This window comes from Haliotis cracherodii, unplaced genomic scaffold (assembly GCF_022045235.1).
Source record: "Haliotis cracherodii isolate W230 unplaced genomic scaffold, xgHalCrac1.p SCAF_20, whole genome shotgun sequence".
NCBI classification, from domain to species: domain Eukaryota; kingdom Metazoa; phylum Mollusca; class Gastropoda; order Lepetellida; family Haliotidae; genus Haliotis; species Haliotis cracherodii.
In genome coordinates this window covers 5,095,560-5,119,264 of record NW_027266276.1, presented here as the reverse complement: position 1 = coordinate 5,119,264, position 23,705 = coordinate 5,095,560, and the positions used below count along the sequence as shown (strand labels likewise).

Below are 23,705 nucleotides of genomic sequence, written 5' to 3'. Positions count from 1 at the left end.
GATCTTAAATGTACTGTTATCATATACCGTATTTACCTGAGTATAGTGTCCACCTTGTTTCTAAAAAAACAACTGTAGAGGAGGTGCGCATAATACTCTCCATAACAAGTTTTGATGTTTCCCCAACACCAACATTACCTTAACGTCGGAAATAATGCACTATCGCCACCAGAAGATTCGGAGAAAACGTCTACACAAACACCTGATTGTTATTCCCAGCTTAGTTTATGAGAAAATACACATGGTAATCTTAATCTTAATCTCTGCATATAAAACGATGCACAGCAGAATAGGAAATACAATTAAAATGGTAATTTTCATGTTTAGTGTTGTATTATCTTAAATATCACATCTGTATGGACCACGCTTGTTCACTGAATTCACTGAAGGGAAACAATGTAGTTTTTTTCTGCACATGATACTCAAAACAATTTTTTTCTCCAAAATATTGAATCCCCCAAGAGTGGAGTGAACATAATGCTTGGGTGGAACTATTCTCAAGAATATATGGTAACACTTATGTACTACAGTTTCAAGGTTTCAGAGTTCACACAAATTTGTATCCCAGACTATTGTCTGGAAGGTAATTTAAGGTACCGACGATTACTACAATATCACGCACGCATGAATATGATGTTAGCGTTGGGCGTCTCAACGTGCGTGATTCCCGTGCACCCTTTCGAGTTGAGTTGATTGGTTCAACTGTGTCATATGGCCCTGTGACGCAGGGGTAGCATTATGCAGATGGCTGTTTCAATGAATGCCCGTTCCGCCCATTATGAACAGGTCTGGTTGTTGATGAAATATAGTGATAGCTTAATAGACAGATTTTTTATTCATGCACCGATTGTCTTTAAATGTAATATCCAGTTATGTATGACTGTTTAATAATCTCATACCAACTTTGACTGGAGTAGGTCTGATAGTTTTTCAGATATTGTAGTAAACGTCGGTACCTTAAATTACCTTCCAGACTATACAAGAGGCCTGTGATACATGTAGAACTTCAAGATGGCTACATTGATTAAAATGTTACATTTTCTCTAATTTCAAATGATTGGAACTTAATTGTAGAAAAGATTTCTCGGACCAACATATGGCAAGTTCCAAGATTCGAGGACATTAAGTACATGAATCCTTCCAGTGACGTGTGTATCAGGACTTGGCAAGATGGCTGCCAGGGTATAGCCTGCTGAATCTCCCCAGCGTCCAGATGGGGAAGATGTTCCGGTAGCTGGTGTAGCTGATGGCGCAGGATTTGTTGAACACGCCGCTGATGTTCTCCTGGAATAATCATTTATATTGCACGATCATAAAAGCCTGGTCGCAAATAATCTTAACCTGGTGACGAGGGATAAAGCATAGGTGTATAATCGTCAACCATACACGTAAGTGAAAAGGAAAACACACATCCCCTAGGAGTGAGTGAGTGAGTTTGGTTTTATGCCTCTTTTTGCCATATTCCAGCAATATCACCGTGGGCATACCAGAAATGGGCTCCACACATTGTATCCATGTCGGTAATCGAACCCAGGTCGACCCCAGCAAACGCTTTAACCACTAGGCTACCCCAACGCCCGTAGGAAATGGACCAGACCCACTAGGCTACCCCACCGCCCCTAGGAGATGGACCAGACCCACTAGGCTACCCCACCGCCCCTAGGAGATTGACCAGACCCACGTAGGCAGGCCTGTACAAGGATTACATTCTTCTGTTCAAATGGTTCACCATGTATAATTATAGAGTTGACAGCACAACTGATTGAAACTGTAAGAAGTTGAAGGTCGTACCTGCGGCCAGTCTCCATTGTCCAGTTGTCGGTCCATCAGTAGTTGCACCCCTTTCTCTATCACGTCCACCCCGGGGTATCTGCAGGAGTGAATGAGTTGAGTTGAGTTGAGTTGAGTGAGTTGAGTTGAGTCAGTGAGTGAAGGTGGGTGGGTGAGTGAGTGAATGAGTTGAGTTGAGTTGAGTTGAGTTGAGTTGAGTTGAGTTGAGTTGAGTTGAGTTGAGTTGAGTTGAGTTGAGTCATTGAGTGACGGTGGGTGGGTGAGTGAGTGAGAGAGTGAGCTGTATGTCTTTATGTGTGTTGGAGGAACACATTACCTATTACCCGACCCTACCCGGGTACCCAGCCCCCTATTACCCGACCCTACCCGGGTACCCAGCCCCCTATTACCCGACCCTACCCGGGTTCCAAAACCCCTATTACCCGACCCTACCCGGGTTCCAAAACCCCTATTACCCGACCCTACCCGGGTACCCAACCCCTATTACCCGACCCTACCCGGGTACCCGCTGTAGGTCCCAAGAGGTAGGTACAGACTGTCTGATTGGGAAATGTTTGATTGTAGCTCTGGTAAAATGTGTTTAGATACACGTATGAAACGATCTGGTGCATGCACTGAAGTTGATGGATGTTTTATTTTTATTCCAACATAGGATGCAAACGTTAGTGAATTGAATTGTAGTTTAAATAGATTAATAGATAGTTGAGTTTTCGATAATTTTTGTCATTAAACAATATATCACGTGGCTAACCACGTTGTCCTGTGGGTACCAAGGTTCTACTCAGTACCCACCCGACCCAAGTACCGAGTTACCCATCCCAGCCCTACATGGCGACATCAGTAATGGGCTCACACAATCATATCGGAACTGAACCTATGTGTGAGCTGACACTGTAACCACTGAACCACCTCACTGCCCATGAAGACTGAGTAAATGGAGGTGAAGGTCACAACCAGGAACTCATCAAGTCATGATACAGAACATTGTCCTCGTCTGTACCCCCTACATGTGTAATGGACCCATCTGTTTGTTTCTTGTTTATCTTTTTTAATGCTGTACCCTGCAATATTCCAGCTGTATGATGGTGGCTTGAAGGGACAGACCATTTGATATTCGGAGGGGGTGGGGGCCTGGGATTTGTTTTGAGTTTACGTATTTTTTCAGCTACAGCTGCTATGAGCCAGAATTATTCAGGTTGCTACAATGTAATTTTTGTGGCAGGCGATTACATTTTCTATCAACATTCTGAAGCATAATTATTTTTCAAGAATTTTGGAGGACAATGTACTTCTGTCAGTAAAAACACAGGCCCCCCAGAATAGCAAAATGGTCGGCCCATAAATAATAAAGTCTGGTCCAGACAATCCAGTGACTGATATTGTGAAGAACGATCCATGCCATGGGGTTACAAGGTTACAATGACTCACAATCAATCAAGTCTGACCACTCAATTAAGTTGGTTGCATCTGAAGACCAGAAAACATTGCTGGGAACCTATTGTAAAACTACCATGACAGCACAGCTTGCTGGAGACTATTCTACCCCTTGCCCCCCCCACCCACCTCACCCCACCCCTCCCCCCTCACCCCATGGGGTTATACCCACCTGACCGCCATGAGGCCCAGCAGCACCCAGCAGGTGTTGACAACCTGGGACTCCCTGCTGGCAACGTACTTCCTCTCCTCACACGACTCGAAGTCCTCGCCCCATCCTCCATCGGGATTCTGCTTCTTGACAAAGAATTCACACGCTCGCCTCACCTCCATTGGCACATTGTGTTTGCCATATCCAAATCCCATACACGCAAACGCCTCCAAGCCAAACCATCCCCCGTACGTGAAACAGACGCCCCACGACCCTTCCCATGATCCATCAGTCCTCTGTTTGTTACGAACAAAGCTCAGACCATCGTCCAACACAAACTGGATTTCGTCTGCCCGATACTCAGGGTGTTTGTCAGTGAAGTGTTTGAGAGCTTGCATCACGGCAGACGTACATTCCACGTATGTGTAGTCAATCATGATGTCCCCTGGGGAATGAATGAGGTGTTAAATTAGTGTTGAATGTTTGCATCAATAATAGCAATATTCTGAAATTATTGGTTTGATTACACTGAACAACACTCAACCATCACCTTATCCAAACATCTTTGTCAGGCATGTTTGTCGAGAAAGCTTGGTGACAATTTTTAGTCCTGCTATTATAAATATTAAAGATCAAAGTATATTTCATTGCAACAACATCATACATAAAACTGATGAAGTTGATTCAAAGAGCATTCTGATGATATTCGTCCACTCTGAGTAGGGCACCATAGGCTAAAAAATAAAAGAATTGGTTCTCAGGCAATGCCTTTTGAGTGCAGGCTGGCGTTTTTGTTGTTGTTTTTTTGCTTGTTCAACTAGTGTGTAACCAAATAAACCTGAATTAAAGAACATCAAAGCTCAGTCTCCAAAGATGACTCTAAATCAGCTCTATCAGACCACATCCGTGACAACCTAAGCCACAACATCCAGTGGGAGAGAGTCACAACCCTCGCCACCAACCTCAAAGACTTCAAGATCAGGAAACTACAAGAAGCCATCAACATCAAAAGACTTCAGCCCTCAATCAACCGTGACCAAGGCTTTTACATACCCCTGGCGTACCATCAACTCATCAAGGACCCCAATCAGCCATAATCCCGTTGTTTACATTACTGGCTTCATCCTTTGTATCATGGCACTGACTTCACCCATGGTCATCATCACTGCCCTTGTGTGTACACAGCAGGCTTCGCTACTCCAGTATATCTACCCTACTGTATAAACATTGCCTCCTACGTGTATATATACTTGCTTACTGCACTCTGTAAATCCTGTGTGCGACATACGCTTGCAGTCGGAAAGCGCACGTTAAATCTCCAATATAAGTAAGTAAGTAACTCTGTAAATCACTTGCTTGATAACGGTGTTAGAACCTACACCGAAATGTCGCTCTTAATTGTAATAAAGAAGTTGTTCATCCATAAATTCTTATCCTTACTAAATAAACAGTTGTCTACCATCAACCTGGGAGAGCGTCCCTACATTGACAAGCATACAAACTCCTATTGCTGCCATGCCCATAACAAGAGATGCATAGTAAAGCCGTGCAAATATAAAGGGAAGTAACTGAATGGTATATTGGTTCGCATTGTTTTTAAGTATTAGGATTTTTAAAAAAAAAATTAAAATGGAAATGAAAAACGAAATGTGCAGCAGACTTTATGATGATGCGGGCGGTGCCTGAGAACCAAGGCTACTATTTTTTTTAGCCTAATAAGCATTGCAGAGTTATGTCCCTTGGTCAACTTGTCATGGGTTCCGGACACTGGCACCTACCAAACACTTCCGACGGGTTGAGGAGCTCCAGCAGAGTTCCACCACGCTTCGTCTCGTAGCTTGCGAAGCCGCCATCACCGCACCGCATGTCCAGCAGCTGAATTACAGGAATGTCGGGCTTAGTTGATTGTATGGAGGATAGCTACAGATACGTGGGAATCAAACGGTTGTGTTTCAGTCTTTTCAGACAACATATTTTGTCATATGTGTTAAGCCTGTGTAGACTCATTCCACATGATGCTGGCAGTACAACCGTTATCCCCATCTTCAAGCACTACCTTGTGTTGTATGGCAGAAATGTGCAGCCAATATTCCTATTCTCCGTTCGACAAATTAACGATATTCCCCTTAAATGAAGATAACTTCTCTCAAGGAACAAACAGATAGAGTTTATCATGTGAGTGTTTTGGGATAAAAGTAAAAGTCCTACTTTTGGAATAAATATTGTATTTCACGAGCCTTGGCTCAATAACAATATCAACTTAAGAAGTATCTTTTCCAGATTCCTGACAGTCAAATGTGACTCAATCACTGATCACCCATCTATACCAGGGCACTGCCATGTTTGTAAATACTGAGGGCTGTACCTGTCTGACCTATATATTTGCATATTTATCCATAAATGACCTCAACGTATACCATTTGTATCCACTGCCTTCATCCTGCCCATCATGTGTTATTGCTCGGTCAGTTGTAAACTGGTCCACCTGTTGGTTCAGGCAACAAGCCTCACACTGCCAGGTGGCAGACACAACGTGGTACAAATCTCTACCATGACCAGTTACTGGTGTGAATGCGTAATTACGAACATAAATATATACATGGAGACACCTCAAAAGTTTGTTATGGTCAATATACCCAGTACTACTTTAGAAATTTCACATTTTGTCTGTTTTCATTGGATACCAAGCACCACTAAATGCAATGTTGGCATTGACCATTCAAATGTAGCTAACAAGAAATCGGCCACTGAGGCTACTAGTTTAGGTATACACCAGTCAGGTATGATGGTATACAAGGCATCGAGAACTCTGTCATGGGCTAGAGCTGCTTGCACCTCAGGAATGCATGGTGTTAAAAAATTTGTGTGTGGTATGCATTACTGTGCAGCATAGAGTTATCAGCCTTGGCTGGTGAGTGACATGCTTCCATTGCTGTTTCATTTCCAATTGCAGGTGGACTCACAATGCGCTTTACACTTTGAGTATTGAAGAGTGAGTGAGTGAGTTAGGCTTAATGCAGCTATTAACAGTATTCCAGTTATATCGCAGCGTGTCAGCTTAATGTGGGAAGAAAGCCTGAAGTGATGCATGTCTCAGACGTTTACCACTTCGATGAAACCCACGAGCACGGGTATGGTGCTGACAAACCTGGAAACATAATCAGGGCAAACTGGGATTCAAACCCCAAATCATAGGTTTCTGGTGTGCCCAAGGGGCGCGACTTTGCACAGGGATTCGCGGCGGTTTAGACGACAGGGCCACCTGTGCCCCTTAAGTATAGAAGCAACAAGTCTTGTTATCGTTTACGTTCAATGCACATAAATGCCAATTCTAGAACACCACAAGACATGACTAATCTAAATGACAATATGATTCCTACTGTAAGTAAAGGTCAGAACAGGAAGACTCAGTGAAATGGGTTGGTACCGACTACCCATTTCAACAGTTAGAGACAAAACTATGGCCAACATTAAAAGAACCTAAAAACATGCAAAACGTTGAAACAATATTGATTGATAACCAAATTTAAAATAATATTCAACAACTCGATGCTAACTGTGACAATCTTCCCTGCATGATTCAGGTGAAATGCGTTCTGTGAGTTTACCGTCGAATGGCAACTCGGGTTCTGAATGCATGTCCAGGGGCAAGTACATTTCATGCAGACCACCTCAAGCATATTTCTTAAATCCCCTCAATTTCATTTGCTAATGCTCATGGGCCTATTATGAGCTAACATAATGCTGGTGAAGAAAAGAGTGATTATTTTCTATTTCTTCTTTACTATTTCTTCTTTTCTATTTCTTAGTATTTATGGTTAAGCTATGCTGATAAATGATTCACTCTCACAGCATCACCTACCACGTCCACGGCCTGGTACAGCCTCTCTTTGGGAACATGTTTACCCAGAATGCTGCACTGTTCCTGCAGGTACATGACGCTTTTCAGCCCCTCGGCTGTGCAGTCCGAGACAATCCAGCCGCAGTCTACAGTACTGAACGGAAACCCTCCCTGTACAATAAGTCAGAAAACATGGCTCAGTGACAGATTTGTGTTTGTTGTTTAATGCTGCACTCAGCAGTATTCCAGCTAAATGACAGCGGTCTGTAAATAATCTAGTTTGGACCAGACAATCCAGTGATTGACATCATGAACATCGATCTACACAACTGGGATATGAAGACATGCATTAATCATGTCGGCATGCCTGACCACCCGATCCCGTTAGTCACCTCTTATGACAAGCATGGGTTGCTGAAAATAAATTCAAACCCGAATCTTCACAGGTGACTAGACTAAATCTGTACAATTAAACATATTTCCTTTCTGTTAATCGCTGAATTAATGTATCACAAGTTACTATGCAAACCCCTATCCTGATATAGGTCTTGAAATAATAGTTTGTAGCACACACTTTGAAATCTGAATCTTTGTATCAGCAATATTTCAGTCATACAGAAATCAAAACGGTTTACAGATTAAGGTGAGGTGAGGTGAAATGGGGTTTAACGTTAGATAACATGAATACGATGAATACCCCACTCAGACACAGTATACTGACTCCGAGTTGACCAGTCTTTGTTTTAGCCCCTTAATGTCAAGTGTAAGGCAGGGTAACAACAAGTACCCTCTTTTAACATCTTTCAAAATGACACAACCGGGGAACAAACCATCGACCTTCCACTCTCTGGACAGACGGTCTATCTACTACACCACGGAGGTGGTCTCCAGCCAGACGCTCTATCCACTACACAACGGAGGCGGTCTCCGGACAGACGCTCTATCAACTACACTCTGGAGGCGGTCTCCGGACAGTCGCTCTATCCACTACACCACGGAGGAGGTCTCCAGGCAGACGCTCTATCCACTAGACCGCGGAGGCTGTCTCCGGACAGACACTCCATCCAGTACACCACGGAGGTGGTCTCTGGACAGACGCTCTATCCACTACACCACGGAGGTGGTCTCAAGGCAGACACTCTATCCACTACACCACGGAGGTGGTCTCCAGGCAGACACTCTGTCCTCTACATCACGGAGGTGGTCTCCTGACAGACGCTCTATCCACTACACCACGGAGGTGGTCTCCTGACAGACACTCTATCCACTACATCACGGAGGTGGTCTCCAGGCAGACACTCTGTCCACTACATCACGGAGGTGGTCTCCAGGCAGACACTCTGTCCACTACATCACGGAGGTGGTCTCCAGGCAGACACTCTATCCACTACATCACGGAGGTGGTCTCCAGGCAGACACTCTATCCACTGCATCACGGAGGTGGTCTCCAGGCAGACACTCCGACCACTACATCACGGAGGTGGTCTCCAGGCAGACACTCTATCCACTACATCACGGAGGTGGTCTCCAGGCAGACACTCTGTCCACTACATCACGGAGGTGGTCTCCAGGCAGACACTCTATCCACTACATCACGGAGGTGGTCTCCAGGCAGACACTCTGTCCACTACATCACGGAGGTGGTCTCCAGGCAGACACTCTATCCACTACATCACGGAGGTAGTCTCAAGGCAGACACTCTATCCACTACATCACGGAGGTGGTCTCCAGTCAGACGCTCTATCCACTACATCATGGAGGTGGTCTCCAGGCAGACGCTCTATCCACTACATCACGGAGGTGGTCTCCAGGCAGACACTCTATCCACTACATCACGGAGGTGGTCTCCTGACAGACACTCTATCCACTACACCACGGAGGCGGTCTCCGGACAGACGCTCTATCCACTACACCACGGAAGTGGTCTCCTGACAGGCGCTCTATCCACTACACCACGGAGGTGGTCTCCTGACAGACGCTCTATCCACTACACCACGGAGGTGGTCTCCTGACAGGCGCTCTATCCACTACACCACGGAGGTGGTCTCCGGGCAGACGCTCTATCCACTACAACACGGAGGGGGTCTCCTGACAGGCGCTCTATCCACTACACCACGGAGGTGGTCTCCTGACAGGCGCTCTATCCACTACACCACGGAGGTGGTCTCCTGACAGACGCTCTATCCACTACACCACGGAGGTGGTCTCCTGACAGACGCTCTATCCACTACACCACGGAGGTGGTCTCCTGACAGGCGCTCTATCCACTACACCACGGAGGTGGTCTCCGGGCAGACGCTCTATCCACTACAACACGGAGGGGGTCTCCTGACAGATGCTTTATCTACTACACCACGGAGGTGGTCTCCTGACAGACACTCTATCCACTACACAACGGAGGCGGTCTCAGGACAGACGCTCTATCCACTACAACACGGAGGGGGTCTCCGGGCAGACACTCTATCCACTACACAACGGAGGCGGTCTCAGGACAGACGCTCTATCCACTACACCACGGAGGTGGTCTCCTGACAGACGCTCTATCCACTACACCATGGAGGCGGTCTCCGGACAGATGCTTTATGTACTACCCACGGAGGTGGTCTCCTGACAGACACCCTATCCACTACATCACGGAGGTGGTCTCCGGGCAGACCCTCTATCCACTACATCACAGAGGCGGACTCCAGACAGATGCTCTATCCACTACACCACGGAGGCAGTCTCCAGGCAGATGCTCTATCCACTACATCACGGAGGTGGTCTCCTGACAGACGCTCTATCCACTACATCACAGAGGCGGACTCCAGACAGATGCTCTATCCACTACACCACGGAGGCAGTCTCCAGGCAGATGCTCTATCCACTACACCACGGAGGTGGTCTCCGGACAGATGCTTTATCTACTACACCACGGAGGCGGTCTCCGGACAGACGCTTTATCTACTACACCACGGAGGTGGTCTCTGGACAGACACTCCATCCACTACACCACGGAAGCGGTCTCCGGACAGAGGCTTTATCTACTACACCACGGAGGTGGTCTCCGGACAGACACTCCATCCAGTAGACCACAGAGGCGGTCTACTGATTACGATCATAGCATCAATATAATAATTCCATTTATAGGGTACAAGATTTCATTCACCTTGTGAAAGCTAATGGTGCTCCATTATTACCCCTTACAAAATATTCAAAGCAATCCCCGGAGAAGAGATTAAAGTTGCGTCTGACCTTGTTCGTTTGGCGGTAGTACTTCCTGTAGTCCGGGGGATTGTCTGGGACTTGCGTCACTCGCAGGAAGTCATGGACCTTCTTCAGGCATGGCTGGAACTCCTTCACGTCTGCCGCGCCTGTCTGTAACATGGCAACAGATTAAAAATTGTCTGCCGCGCCTGTCTGTAACATAGCAAGAGATTAAAACATATCTGTCGCCCCCGTCTGTCACATGACAACAGATAAAAACATGTCTGCCGCATCCGCCTGTAACATGGCAACACTGTAAAACATATCTGCTAGTTTGTTCTTGTGACTGCACAACTCGAACTGTTACTGTTAAGTCAGCAGGTAACCTCACTCTACAATGAAAACACATGCTTATCTCCTAATTTTAAGTAAAAATATTGCAAATATGTCCACAAAATTGATCATGACATTTGTAATGAAGCTAGTACATCAGTGGTTGTATAAATCTTGAGTCATCACTCAGTATAGAACCAAGTCAGCCGATCGGCCAGTGTCTGTATGTCATGACGTCATGGTGCTCATCGTGACGTTACTGACTTGTCATGTTACAGCTGACCCTGTGTAACTTCAGGTTACCCTATGGAGAGTCAGACAGCAGCACAAGATAGATTCAACAGTTACACCCGACAGGCTCCAGGGAAATAATTCTGTGTAAGTTGTCATAGTAAACTCTTACCTCAAGAATGGCTTGAACAGCAAAACTGGCATCCCACAGCTGGGAGCCGTTGGTACCCTGTCAAGTGAGTGAGGGAGTGAAAAACAATGAGTTTGCAATTTTCAGCTCTTCACAGAAACTGTTATGAAAGTAAAACTCCTGCTGTGAAGGTTTCACATTTGCAGACATGTATTTAGAAACTTCGGCATCCTGTGGAAAATCATTACTATCACCTGAGCATGGTTGCTTTCTTGACATGATTGATTGGCATTCTAGAAGTTGGTGAGTAAATAAGAAAACTTATTTAACTTCATAGATAACATTTTCTGGTGGTTTACTGCACTTAGCGACGTTTCCATGTAGATTCTTACTCCATTATGAAGCTGAAATTACACCCCAGACTCTAACTTGCCACTCAGAATTACAGACCATCTGTCCCTCGTCAAGTCATGTTGGATTACATGGGTGGATACAGCTTTTTTGAAAAGGGGGGGTGCACAATTAATATCTATTTATTGTCTTAGGTGGTAATTTATACAGAAATAAAGATTTTTTTCGAAATAAAAAGGGGGGGGGGGGTTGCGCACCCCCGCAACCCCCCTCTGTATCCGCCCATGGATTAATTCACTTGGGACAGATCATCCGTAATTCCCCCAAGCCAGCTGGTTATTCTCAAGTTCAAGGTCAGGTTCTAAATTTGAGGAACTTACATTCATCTTCATCCCGTCCAGACCCAACCTGAACACAACAAATAAACAAATTATAAACAACAACAACAACAACAACAGCAAATGCACTTATACATAGTATGCTCTGTGTTCAGTGATCTTCCTAGCTGTTGCAATTCATATTACAAAGGCCACAAACTGAGACAGGAATTGGTGCTGGTGACCTTCGTTCACTGTGATCGCTCACTTGGAACATGACACACACTACTGTAGATTACCTTCCTTCAAGACCTGTGAAAATGCGGGTTAGAATAGGTCTTCAGCAACCCATTCTTGCCATAAAAGCCGACTCTGCGTGTTGTAAGAGGCGACAAGCGGGATTGGGTGGTCAGACTTGCTGACTTGGTTGATGCATGTCATCGTATCCAAATTTCGTGGATCGATGCTCATGATGTCAATCACTGGATTGTCTGGTCAAGACACAATTATTTACAGAACACCGTCATAGAGCTGTAATATTGCTGAATGTGACATTACATAACAATCAAACAACCAAACCTTCCTTCAAACAATACATCTTGGAGATTCCCGAAGAAAGGGTGTGGCATGAAATGTATATTAGGATCTGAAGGACAAATTGCCATTTTCATTTTCCAATGCAAAGTCCTGAAGGTCCACAAAAGCAAAGATGATAAAGTGCTGTGTTTTACAAAAACAATGTATCTTAAGTTGGATTCTGTACTTATAGTTAAGTTTTTTTCTAATTTTTTTGTTTTATGCAAAATTCCAGCTATACGATGGCAGTCTGTAAAAAAATCAAGTTTGGACCAGACAATCCTGTGATTTATATCATGAAAATCGATCTACGCAATTAGGGTACGATGTCATGCATCCACCAATTCAGCGAGCCTGACCCCCAGATACTGATAGTCGCCTCTTACGGCAAGCATTCTACCCCGTATGTTCACTATTTTCTGGGAGGAAGATGGTACCTACCACAGATAGTCCTTGACCCTGTCTTGGTGCTGGATGAACGCCTTACACTGAGGGCCCTCCTTGTACCATCGCACCAGCATCTGCATCACCTTGGATACCTAAACAATAATAAAAATAATAGCAATAGCCATCATTTTGTTTTTACATACTTCCATGACATTTTGGAATCCTGCTTTCTGTTTGACCACGATTTTGCTGGGGACTGAATTACTGTGACAGAAAATATTAATTCAGAAGCACTAATTTCGCAATCCGCCCCTTGACAATTTCAAATACTGATCTTACTTCATTAACATTGCTAAATGACATGTTGAGGTTCTTACAGTATTTACAGCAAGTGTGGCAGCGTATTTCAGTGTTCATTTAAGTTGATAAAAGATCAATCAAACACTCAAACAGGTGGTGTCTATTTAAAAATGGGTGGTCGTCTCCAAAAGGGGAGCCATAAACTACACAATTGGCGATCCTTACTCTCAGCATGGAGTGCAGAGTGCTTGTCCGGAAGCACATACAGTTGATCATGTGACTGAATTTAATTTTTTATGCTTAGATGCACTTTCAAAAGTCATAAATTTCCTAACAGCGATACGCCTTTCCCTGTGCTGAATATGAGACTCTCTGTCATGAGGGTGGTGCATTGACTGAGCACACTTCATAATGCTGCACACTGCTCACTTACTGAGAACACAACCGAAATACATTGACGAATGTGAAAGTCAAATGTGCATGTTGTGGTAGAAGAGATTTCTTGATAATAGAAACCATGGCCCCAACTGCCATAGTGAGTGAGTGAGTGAGTTGGGTTTAATGCCGTTTGACCAGTATTCCAGTTATATCACAGCGAGGAAAGCCAAAGTGATGCAGATCTCAGATGTTACTACTTCGGTGATGGTGTTGACAAATCTAGCAACAGAATCAGGGCGAACCGGGATTTGAACCCACGACCAAAGGTTTCTGGCATGCCAAAGAAACGCAACTCTGGACAGCTAACTGCGGCACCTTGGACGACTGGGCCATCCGTCAGAGCTGGCCGCTGCCCCCTGACAATGTGGTAGCTTCATTAACAGACTTACTGGACCGATGCTGATTCCCTTTGTGAAACTGTCGTCGGCACAGATGTGTTCGTAACACATGTTCAGGGCCTTCTGTCGCAGAGAGGAGCTGTAGACAACCTCATACCAGTCCAGGAAAACTGAAACAGACAGAAGCTGTAGAAAACTTTGTAGTAGGCGCCTTCTTAAAGGCGCCCAGTGACAGCAGAACAATACAGATTTATGCCAAAAGATCTGATGTTTTACTGCAGGGCTCTGCGTTGTCTTTTCCTCTCCCTGTGCAGTATTCATTATTTACACATTCTAGGAGGCTTCTGACCAGGGCATCAATTCGAAATATAGATAAAACACAAAGAGTAAAGTTTTGATAAAAAGTTTATTTTTACAAACAAAAACAACAGGGGGCAAACCTTCAACCACAAGATCCTTCAGCCACCCAAATTCCCTTAAACTAAACCACCCGCTTTATTTCAAAATATTTTAATCCAGTCAAAGAAAACTGAAACAGACAGGAGCTGTGGAAGACTTCATACCCCCCTCCCTTCCTTCCCCCTGTCTCACAAGCATCACTAGAGGCAGGACTTACTGAAGGCGGTGTCCAGGTCACACAAGCATCACCAGAGGCAGAACTTACTGAAGGCGGTGTCCAGGTCACACAAGCATCACTAGAGGCAGGACTTACTGAAGGCAGTGTCCAGGTCACACAAGCATCACTAGAGGCAGGACTTACTGAAGGCGGTGTCCAGGTCACACAAGCATCACTAGAGGCAGGACTTACTGAAGGCAGTGTCCAGGTCACACAAGCATCACTAGAGGCAGGACTTACTGAAGGCAGTGTCCTGGTCACACACGCATCACTAGTGGCAGGACTTACTGAAGGCGGTGTCCTGGTCACACAAGCATCACCAGAGGCAGGACTTACTGAAGGCGTAGTCCTGGTCACACAAGCATCACTAGAGGCAGGACTTACTGAAGGCGTAGTCCTGGTCACACAAGCATCACTAGAGGCAGGACTTACTGAAGGCAGTGTCCTGGTCACACACGCATCACTAGTGGCAGGACTTACTGAAGGCGGTGTCCTGGTCACACAAGCATCACTAGAGGCAGGACTTACTGAAGGCGTAGTCCTGGTCACACAAGCATCACTAGAGGCAGGACTTACTGAAGGCGGTGTCCTGGTCACACAAGCATCACTAGAGGCAGGACTTACTGAAGGCAGTGTCCTGGTCACACACGCATCACTAGTGGCAGGACTTACTGAAGGCGTAGTCCTGGTCACACAAGCATCACTAGAGGCAGGACTTACTGAAGGCGTAGTCCTGGTCACACAAGCATCACTAGAGGCAGGACTTACTGAAGGCGGTGTCCAGGAGCCAACTGTGGGGGGTGTACAGGTCAGCCTTGCTGATGTTGTTTCTCTGGGCGGCCCAGTCTATTTTGTTGTAGTCACATGGATACAGCTCCTGGAGTAACCAGTGGGTGCATGTTCACATATAATTCCACAATACATTTTTCAAAGTGAAAAAGTGAGACCTACAATACAGCCACACATCTACTGAGACCTACAATACAGCCACACATCTACTGAGATCTACAACACAGCCACACATCTATTGACACCTACAATACAGCCACACATCTATTGACACCTACAATACAGCCACACATCTATTGAGACCTACAATACAGCCACACATCTACTGAGCTCTACAACACAGCCACACATCTATTGAGACCTACAATACAGCCACACATCTACTGAGACCTACAATACAGCCACACATCTACTGAGACCTACAATACAGCCACACATCTACTGAGACCTACAATACAGCCTCACATCTACTGAGACCTACAATACAGCCACACATCTACTGAGACCTACAATACAGCCACACATCTACTGAGACCTACAACACAGCCACACATCTATTGAGACCTACAATACAGCCTCACATCTACTGAGATCTACAACACAGCCACACATATATTGAGACCTACAATGCAGCCACACATCTACTGAGATCTACAACACAGCCACACATCTACTGAGACCTACAATACAGCCACACTTCTACTGAGACCCACAATACAGCCACACATCTATTGAGACCTACAACACAGCCACACATCTACTGAAACCTTCAATACAGCCACACATCTACTGAGACCTACAATACAGCCACACTTCTACTGAGACCTACAATACAGCCACACTTCTACTGAGACCTACAATACAGCCACATATCTACTGAGACCTACAATACAGCCACACATATATTGAGACCTACAATACAGCCACACGTCTACTGAGACCTACAACACAGCCACACATCTACTGAGACCTACAATACAGCCACACATCTACTGAGACCTACAACACAGCCACACATCTACTGAGACCTACAATACAGCCACACTTCTACTGAGACCTACAATACAGCCACACATCTACTGAGACCTACAATACAGCCACAAATCTACTGAGACCTACAATACAGCCACACTTCTACTGAGACCTACAATACAGCCACATATCTACTGAGACCTACAATACAGCCACACATATATTGAGACCTACAATACAGCCACACGTCTACTGAGACCTACAACACAGCCACACATCTACTGAGACCTACAATACAGCCACACATCTACTGAGACCTACAACACAGCCACACATCTACTGAGACCTACAATACAGCCACACTTCTACTGAGACCTACAATACAGCCACACATCTACTGAGACCTACAATACAGCCACAAATCTACTGAGACCTACAATACAGCCACACTTCTACTGAGACCTACAATACAGCCACATATCTACTGAGACCTACAATACAGCCACACATATATTGAGACCTACAATACAGCCACACGTCTACTGAGACCTACAACACAGCCACACATCTACTGAGACCTACAATACAGCCACACATCTACTGAGACCTACAACACAGCCACACATCTACTGAGACCTACAATACAGCCACACTTCTACTGAGACCTACAATACAGCCACACATCTACTGAGACCTACAACACAGCCACACATATATTGAGACCTACAATACAGCCACACTTCTACTGAGACCTACAACACAGCCACACATCTACCGAGACCTACAATACAGCCACACATCTACTGAGACCTACAACACAGCCACACATCTACTGAGACCTACAATACAGCCACACTTCTACTGAGACCTACAATACAGCCACTTATCTACTGAGACCTACAACACAGCCACACATCTACTGAGACCTACAATACAGCCACACATCTACTGAGACCTACAATACAGCCACACATCTACTGAGACCCACAATACAGCCACATATCTACTGAGACCTACAATACAGCCACACATCTACTGAGACCTACAATACAGCCACACATCTACTGAGACCTACAATACAGCCACACATCTACTGAGACCCACAATACAGCCACACATCTACTGACACCTACAATACAGCCACACATCTCCTGAGACAAATAATACAGCCACACATCTACTGAGACCTACAATATGGCTCCCTTGAATGCATATCAAATATTTTCAGTATTTCATTACTGAGGCCAAAAGACAAACTAAACAAGAATATGCAGACTTAAAAAACAGAAAATAGATATTCCAAAAATACAGCCAAAAAACATGTAGGTGGACAAAAAATGTAGATACACAAGGGAGGTAACTAGGCAACCATCAGATACCTTTCTCAGCGCCAGAATGAGGTCAGTCTCCTTGGCCTTGACCTTCTCTCCATAGAAGTACGCCATGGGCAGATAGACCTGCCTACAGTGGCACCACAGCTTGGAGGGGTGGACGGGGATCCACTCAGGCAGCAGCCTGCAGAACACAGACCATCCCTCGGTGTTATAATATTATCTATATCTCTATAGCGCACTATTCAATTTATAACTGCACTTAGACCATGATAGATGTTACTATTACCCCGGGCAGTGGATCAATGTGCATACACTCTTCATTTTCAGCTCCCTGGGAAAATCAACCTAATTTGCCTGTGAGGTTGAAAGGATGATAGTTACATTTACCATCTCATCCTACCCGGTACCCATTAATAGAGGCATATTTTGAACAAAGTCATTTGCCCAAGGAGACAACATATGCGCTACATGTGCTTCAGTGTGGGGCAGGACCGAAGCCCTGGAAACAGGAACATTTTTCACTGGCATATGACTGGTGTTTGTGTTAGCCCTTCTGAACTTCTGTTTTTAATATTATCCCATTGTAATTATGTTAATTTATTACGACAGCTCACCACATCTCAGGGAAGAGAGAGTGTAGTCCGTCCCAGCTGTAGACATTAAGGACTGCCAACCAGCATTTGCCCCATGACGGAATAGCAGCAGCTCCCCCTGGTGGAGTACAAAAATACACATGTACACTAGTGACACGAGGAACTCATATTACTTAATCCTGTAATCCCCACTAGTGACACGTGGAACTCATATAACTTAATCCTGTAATCCACACCAGTGACATGTGAAACTCATATTACCAAATCCTGTAATTCACACCAGTGACACAAGGAACTCATATTACTTAATCCTGTAATCCACACTAGTCACACGAGGATCTCATATAACGTAATCCCCACTAGTGACACGTGGAACTCGTATAACTTAATCCTGTAATCCATACCAGTGACACGTGAAACTCATATTACCAAATCCTGTAATCCCCACTAGTGACACGTGGATCTCATATTTCCAAATCCTGTAATCCCCACTAGTGACACGTGGAACTCCTATTACCAAATCCTGTAATCCACACCAGTGACACGTGGAACTCATATAACCAAATCCTGTAATCCTCACTAGTGACACGTGGAGCTCCTATTACCAAATCCTGTAATCCCCACCAGTGACACGTGGAACTCCTATTACCAAATCCTGTAATCCCCACTAGTGACACAAGGAACTCAAATTACCAAGTTCGTGGAGTAGATTCCTGGCAGTGACAAGGTCAGGGTCGTCGGGCGGAACCCCCAGGAGTCGCATCACCGTGTAGTTAAGCGCACACCCAAACACTGTCGGCGGCCCCTCGATGTGGCTGCAATAGGTGGTTATATTAATGGGTGACGTTTAACGTCACTCTCAGCAATATTCCAGCTGTATGACGACGGTCTGTCAACAATCGAATCTGGACCAGACAATCCATTGATCGACATTATGAGCATCGATCCATGCAATTGGAATTCGATGACATGCATCAATCAAGTCAGCAAATGTGATCAAACAATCCCCATAGTTGCCTCTTCCAACAAGCATGGGTTGCAGGGAGCATTACATTGTCATTCCCACTGAGCAGTATTTCATTGGTACTTCATGTTAAACTTTTATACAACTTTAGACCTATCACATGTTTATAACAGAAGTCAATAATGTTTTTTAATTGTTTTCAGTAGTCAGTGAAACCCATGAAAGTTATGTGACATCGAGGTGAACACGAGGTGAACGCAAGGCGGTCGTGTGATACTCACAGTCCCCATCCCCAGTCAGGACAGAGGACAGAACGCAAGGCGATCGTGTGATACTCACAGTCCCCAACCCCCATCAGGACAGAGGACAGAACGCAAGGCGATCGTGTGATACTCACAGTCCCCATCCCCAGTCAGGACAGAGGACAGAACGCAAGGCGATCGTGTGATACTCACAGTCCCCAACCCCCGTCAGGACAGAGGACAGAACGCAAGGCGATCGTGTGATACTCACAGTCCCCAACCCCCGTCAGGACAGAGGACAGAACGCAGGTAGCGGATCATCTCCAGTCTCTGCTGCTCGGTGAAGGGAGTGTTGGTGATGTAGCAGGTGATCACTAAACCTGCAATATATATATTCACACATTGGCAGTGCTTACACGTCTTTCTCCAGCAATATTGCTGAGAAGGGGTCACCCACTCTCTCACTCACTCACTCACCCAACCCTACCACCCACCCACTCACTCACTCACCCAACCCTACCACCCACCCACTCACTCACTCACCCAACCCACCCACTCACTCACTCACTCACCCACTCACTCATCCACTCACTCACTCACCTGGCATGAGGAAAAGAGGTCACTCTCTCACTCACTCACTCACTCACCCAACCCACCCACTCACTCACTCACTCACTCACTCACTCACTCACCCAACCCAACCCAACCACCCACCCACCCACTCACTCACTCACTCACCTGGCATGAGGAAAAGAGGTCACTCTCTCACTCACTCACTCACCCAACCCAACCCAACCACCCACTCACTCACTCACCTGGCATGAGGAAAAGAGGTCACTCTCTCACTCACTCACTCACTCACTCACTCACTCACCCAACCCACCCACTCTCTCACTCACTCACTCACTCACCTGGCATGAGGAAAAGAGGTCACTCTCTCACTCACTCACTCACTCACCCAACCAAACCACCCAACCACCCACTCACTCACTCACTCACCTGGCATGAGGAAAAGAGGTCACTCACTCACACACTCACTCACTCACTCACCCAACCCACCCATCCACCCAGCCACCCACTCACTCACTCACTAACTCTCAGTCACTCGCTCACTCGTCCAATCACTCACTCGCCTGGCATGAGGAAAAGGGGTCACTCACTCACTCACTCACTCACTCACTCACTCTTCCAATCACTCACTCACCTGGCATGAGGAAGAGAGGTCCCCCGTAATCCCCCGCCCAGTGACCATCTTCCGCCTGTATTGCCGAGTAGAACTTGACCCCATTGTATGCCGACTGCTTCGCGGACTTCGCCTTGAGGAGGGACGGTGCCAAGTCAGTCTGACCAGGAAATTAGAAACATTATACATACCCTGATACTATGTGTCCCCTACTGTACTCAAGTTGAGATTCTTTCTTTTTGCAAAAGAACCCTGAATCATTTGCTTTTAATTGAGGATAGGTGTAAGGTTTATGTTTAAAGTTTGTATTTATTTATCGACTTGATATATGAGCGCACGAGAAGAGCGCATCAAGAACGATAACTTTAGTATTTTGTTATGTGGTTGAGTGAGAGGTACGCTCGTGCCTGTTGTTGTTTGTCGAAATGCAGAGCGTATAAAACGGTATGTAAACTTTATTTGTGTAAACAATTTAGTGAACATTGTTATTATTCTGACATCTAACGTTTAGAATTGTATTTTTGGTAAAATGTAGTGTTTTTGATAGATTATTTATCGAAATGGAAATTTGTGTTGTTTAGAATTATTTTTGCATTAATTGACAATGTGGTTTTATTTAATTTTGGAGTCAATCCTATCCTTCTGAATGTATCTCGACCGCATCATGGAATAAATCGACAGTTGGATTGGAATTGTCGTTCGCTTTTATTACAATAGGATATTGTAGGATAAAAACATGTAGGCCAGAGGAACTGAGAATGTTATGCTATTTATAGCCAACTGGGAAATACCCGAGAATCTGTGTGAGCTGGTTGTTGTAATGTAACATGTAGTATGTATCGTGATACAAGGGTTGTAAATTGTTGAATAGTATCATGGGCTGCATACCGGGATACACTACCTTTTTCCATATCGCTACACTATGAATAGAAGTGTTATTTGAAAAATCAGTGTGAATATCGTGTTTTGTGACAGTAGGTGACGCGCACTCATCGGGAGAATACATTTGGGAACTACCCTAAATGGTCACATGGTTTGTGTGGAAAAGATTAATTAATTTATTGACCCATTACGAAATATGAGACAATTTAAAATGTTAATGTTGCATGTTAAACCTAGTTTAAACTGAAAACAATTTATAGAATCATTGTCTCATCAGCAACAGATCTGTACATTTGGCTTCTGTGTTTAACTACTAGGCTGACATTTCTTTTTCAAATCTCTGGGGTAAGTGGTCAAAACTAAATAACCATTAAAAAGATACCTGTCACATGACTGAAAAAAAAGATAATGGCTCACTTCACCCTTCACCAACTTTCAATTATTCCTTACGGAAATTCACATTTACTGGGAAGAAGAAACACTGGCTCTCCTGTTATTCCACATTTGGGAAATATTGTTGTTAATCAAATAAATATACACAGGCACATATTACCGTGTCCAGTCCAAGAGAGTGTTTCTCAAGAAGCGTCTGTTCTCTCTTCGGTACTTCTCCATCTTCAATGTAGTCCCAAGTCTGTCGTCCCATCACGTTTGTCAGCCGCCATCTTGTCAGGTCTGTGGCAGGGGCTGTCTTGTAGGGCCCCCCCCGGTTCCGCCGCATCGTGTTCCCATACTTGAATGGCATGGTGCCGAAGAGCTTTGATTCCTCTCAGATTGTCAGATGTTGGCGCTGATAAGAAACAGTATTTAAATGTTATTAATGTTTTGGGACAGTCACCTGGCATCAGGAAAAGGGCTCACTCTCTCACTCTCTCAGTCACTCACTCACTCACTCACGTGGCCTTCAATTGGCCTAAAGTGGCCCTAAAAAGTTGCACATGAAGCTCAACACTGCACACTGGCCGCAGTCAGACAGCTCTCTGGCAACTCAAACAAAATCTGAAATGGATCTGAAATTGTGGTGAGGTGTGTGGGGCTGTGGGGGGTTGAGGGGTGTGGAGGTGAAGTGTGTGGGGTGGGGGGAGGGGGAGGGGGGAGGTGTGGGGGAGGGGGGTGAGACATGTGGGGGGATGAGGTGTGCGGTTGGGTGGGGGATGGGGATGAAGTGGGGATGTGAGGGGTGAGGTTTGGATGTGAGGGGTGAGGTGTGGATGTGAGGGGTGAGGTGGGGATGTCAGGGGTGAGGTGTGGGTGTTAGGGGTTGTGGGGATGAGGTGGAGGGGTGTCGGGTGAGGTGTTTGAGGTGTGTGGTAGCATTTATCAAAATGATGCACATCTGCCTAACCTAGCCTACTGACACTGTGATTATCCTAAAAGTTACTTTTACAGGTAAAATGATAATAAATTTAAAAAATATTCATGTGTTGTCATTCATGTATGGAACAGTCTATACTCTAATATAATTACCTAACACCTGTTCGGAGGTGATGACCTCACACCGTCCTGTGCATTCTCACTGGTACAAATGTCACATTGTTGAGCTGGTCTCAATATATTGCTGTTGTTGTACTTTATAGAGATATGTGTTGACTGGGTAGATCTCAAGTTACAGTAATCCTGCCCGTCAGTCTACTCCGTATATTGCACACTGACTCGTGAATATCTTAATTCCATCAATATCAATATTTTGTAAATATCATAATTAAAATGATGCAAAATTATATGCCTTTTATAAACCATTGAACTGAATTTAATGAAACAACAAAAACACAATGAATGCTTCCAGTTGGAGCCGGATTTAGGTCAAGATCTATCAGGCGCTTTGAATGTTGTAGAGATCTAAATGTAAATTAATATTTTAGTTATAACAAAATTTATTAGACAGGGTTATGAAATTACTTTCGATTTGGATTATGAAATTTCACATTTTGAGGGTGTGGATAATATAAATGTTGTCACACCCCAAACCCATTGCCACACCCACACACCACACACCCTCCACCCACACACCACCCAATAACACATTCAGTAAACTTATAGACGAGGACCTGAGTATGGCGACCATGCTACCTTGCTCAATGACTTTATACTGTCGAGGGCTAACCAGTGCAGTAAAATATTAAAATCAGCCCAGCAATGCAAAATCTAATGTTTACAATATAATGAAACACACAGGATAATACACACATCGATACTTTTACCTTTTTGAAGGTGATCCTACTTTGTTGAAATGTGCCATCGAAATGTAAACACAATGTGGTCGATCCGTCTTTTGAACCTGTCTCATGGCACCACTAATGTCAGCTGATTTTGTAGATCTACTGAA

At 44.9% G+C, this 23,705-nt stretch overlaps 1 protein-coding gene across 1 annotated transcript; it reads right to left on the bottom strand.

The window, feature by feature from the left end:
• Positions 1 to 19: 19 nt before the first annotated feature.
• Positions 20 to 23,705, bottom strand: LOC139470071 (lanosterol synthase-like). The gene is made up of 18 exons (XM_071252360.1): positions 23,581 to 23,705; positions 21,933 to 22,169; positions 20,519 to 20,657; positions 19,586 to 19,694; positions 18,802 to 18,923; positions 18,130 to 18,226; positions 17,561 to 17,696; positions 15,189 to 15,297; positions 13,856 to 13,974; positions 12,783 to 12,880; positions 11,829 to 11,856; positions 11,140 to 11,196; positions 10,452 to 10,574; positions 7,239 to 7,388; positions 5,155 to 5,251; positions 3,398 to 3,821; positions 1,792 to 1,870; positions 20 to 1,284 (listed from the first exon to the last, which is right to left on the bottom strand). The coding sequence occupies exons 2-18, from the start codon at positions 22,122 to 22,124 to the stop codon at positions 1,156 to 1,158; spliced, it is 2,208 nt and encodes a 735-aa protein (XP_071108461.1). The 5' UTR covers positions 22,125 to 22,169; positions 23,581 to 23,705; the 3' UTR covers positions 20 to 1,155.

Excerpts from the sequence above, each read along its gene's own strand:
- LOC139470071 (XM_071252360.1), bottom strand. The coding sequence starts at position 22,124 with ATGCCATTCAAGTATGGGAACACGATGCGGCGGAACCGGGGGGGGCCC. Across the intron at positions 19,695-20,518 it reads ACCTCTCTTCCTCATGCCAG|GTTTAGTGATCACCTGCTAC; the intron begins GTGAGTGAGTGA and ends TATATATTGCAG. Across the intron at positions 17,697-18,129 it reads TCTCTCTTCCCTGAGATGTG|GCTGCTGCCTGAGTGGATCC; the intron begins GTGAGCTGTCGT and ends TGTGTTCTGCAG.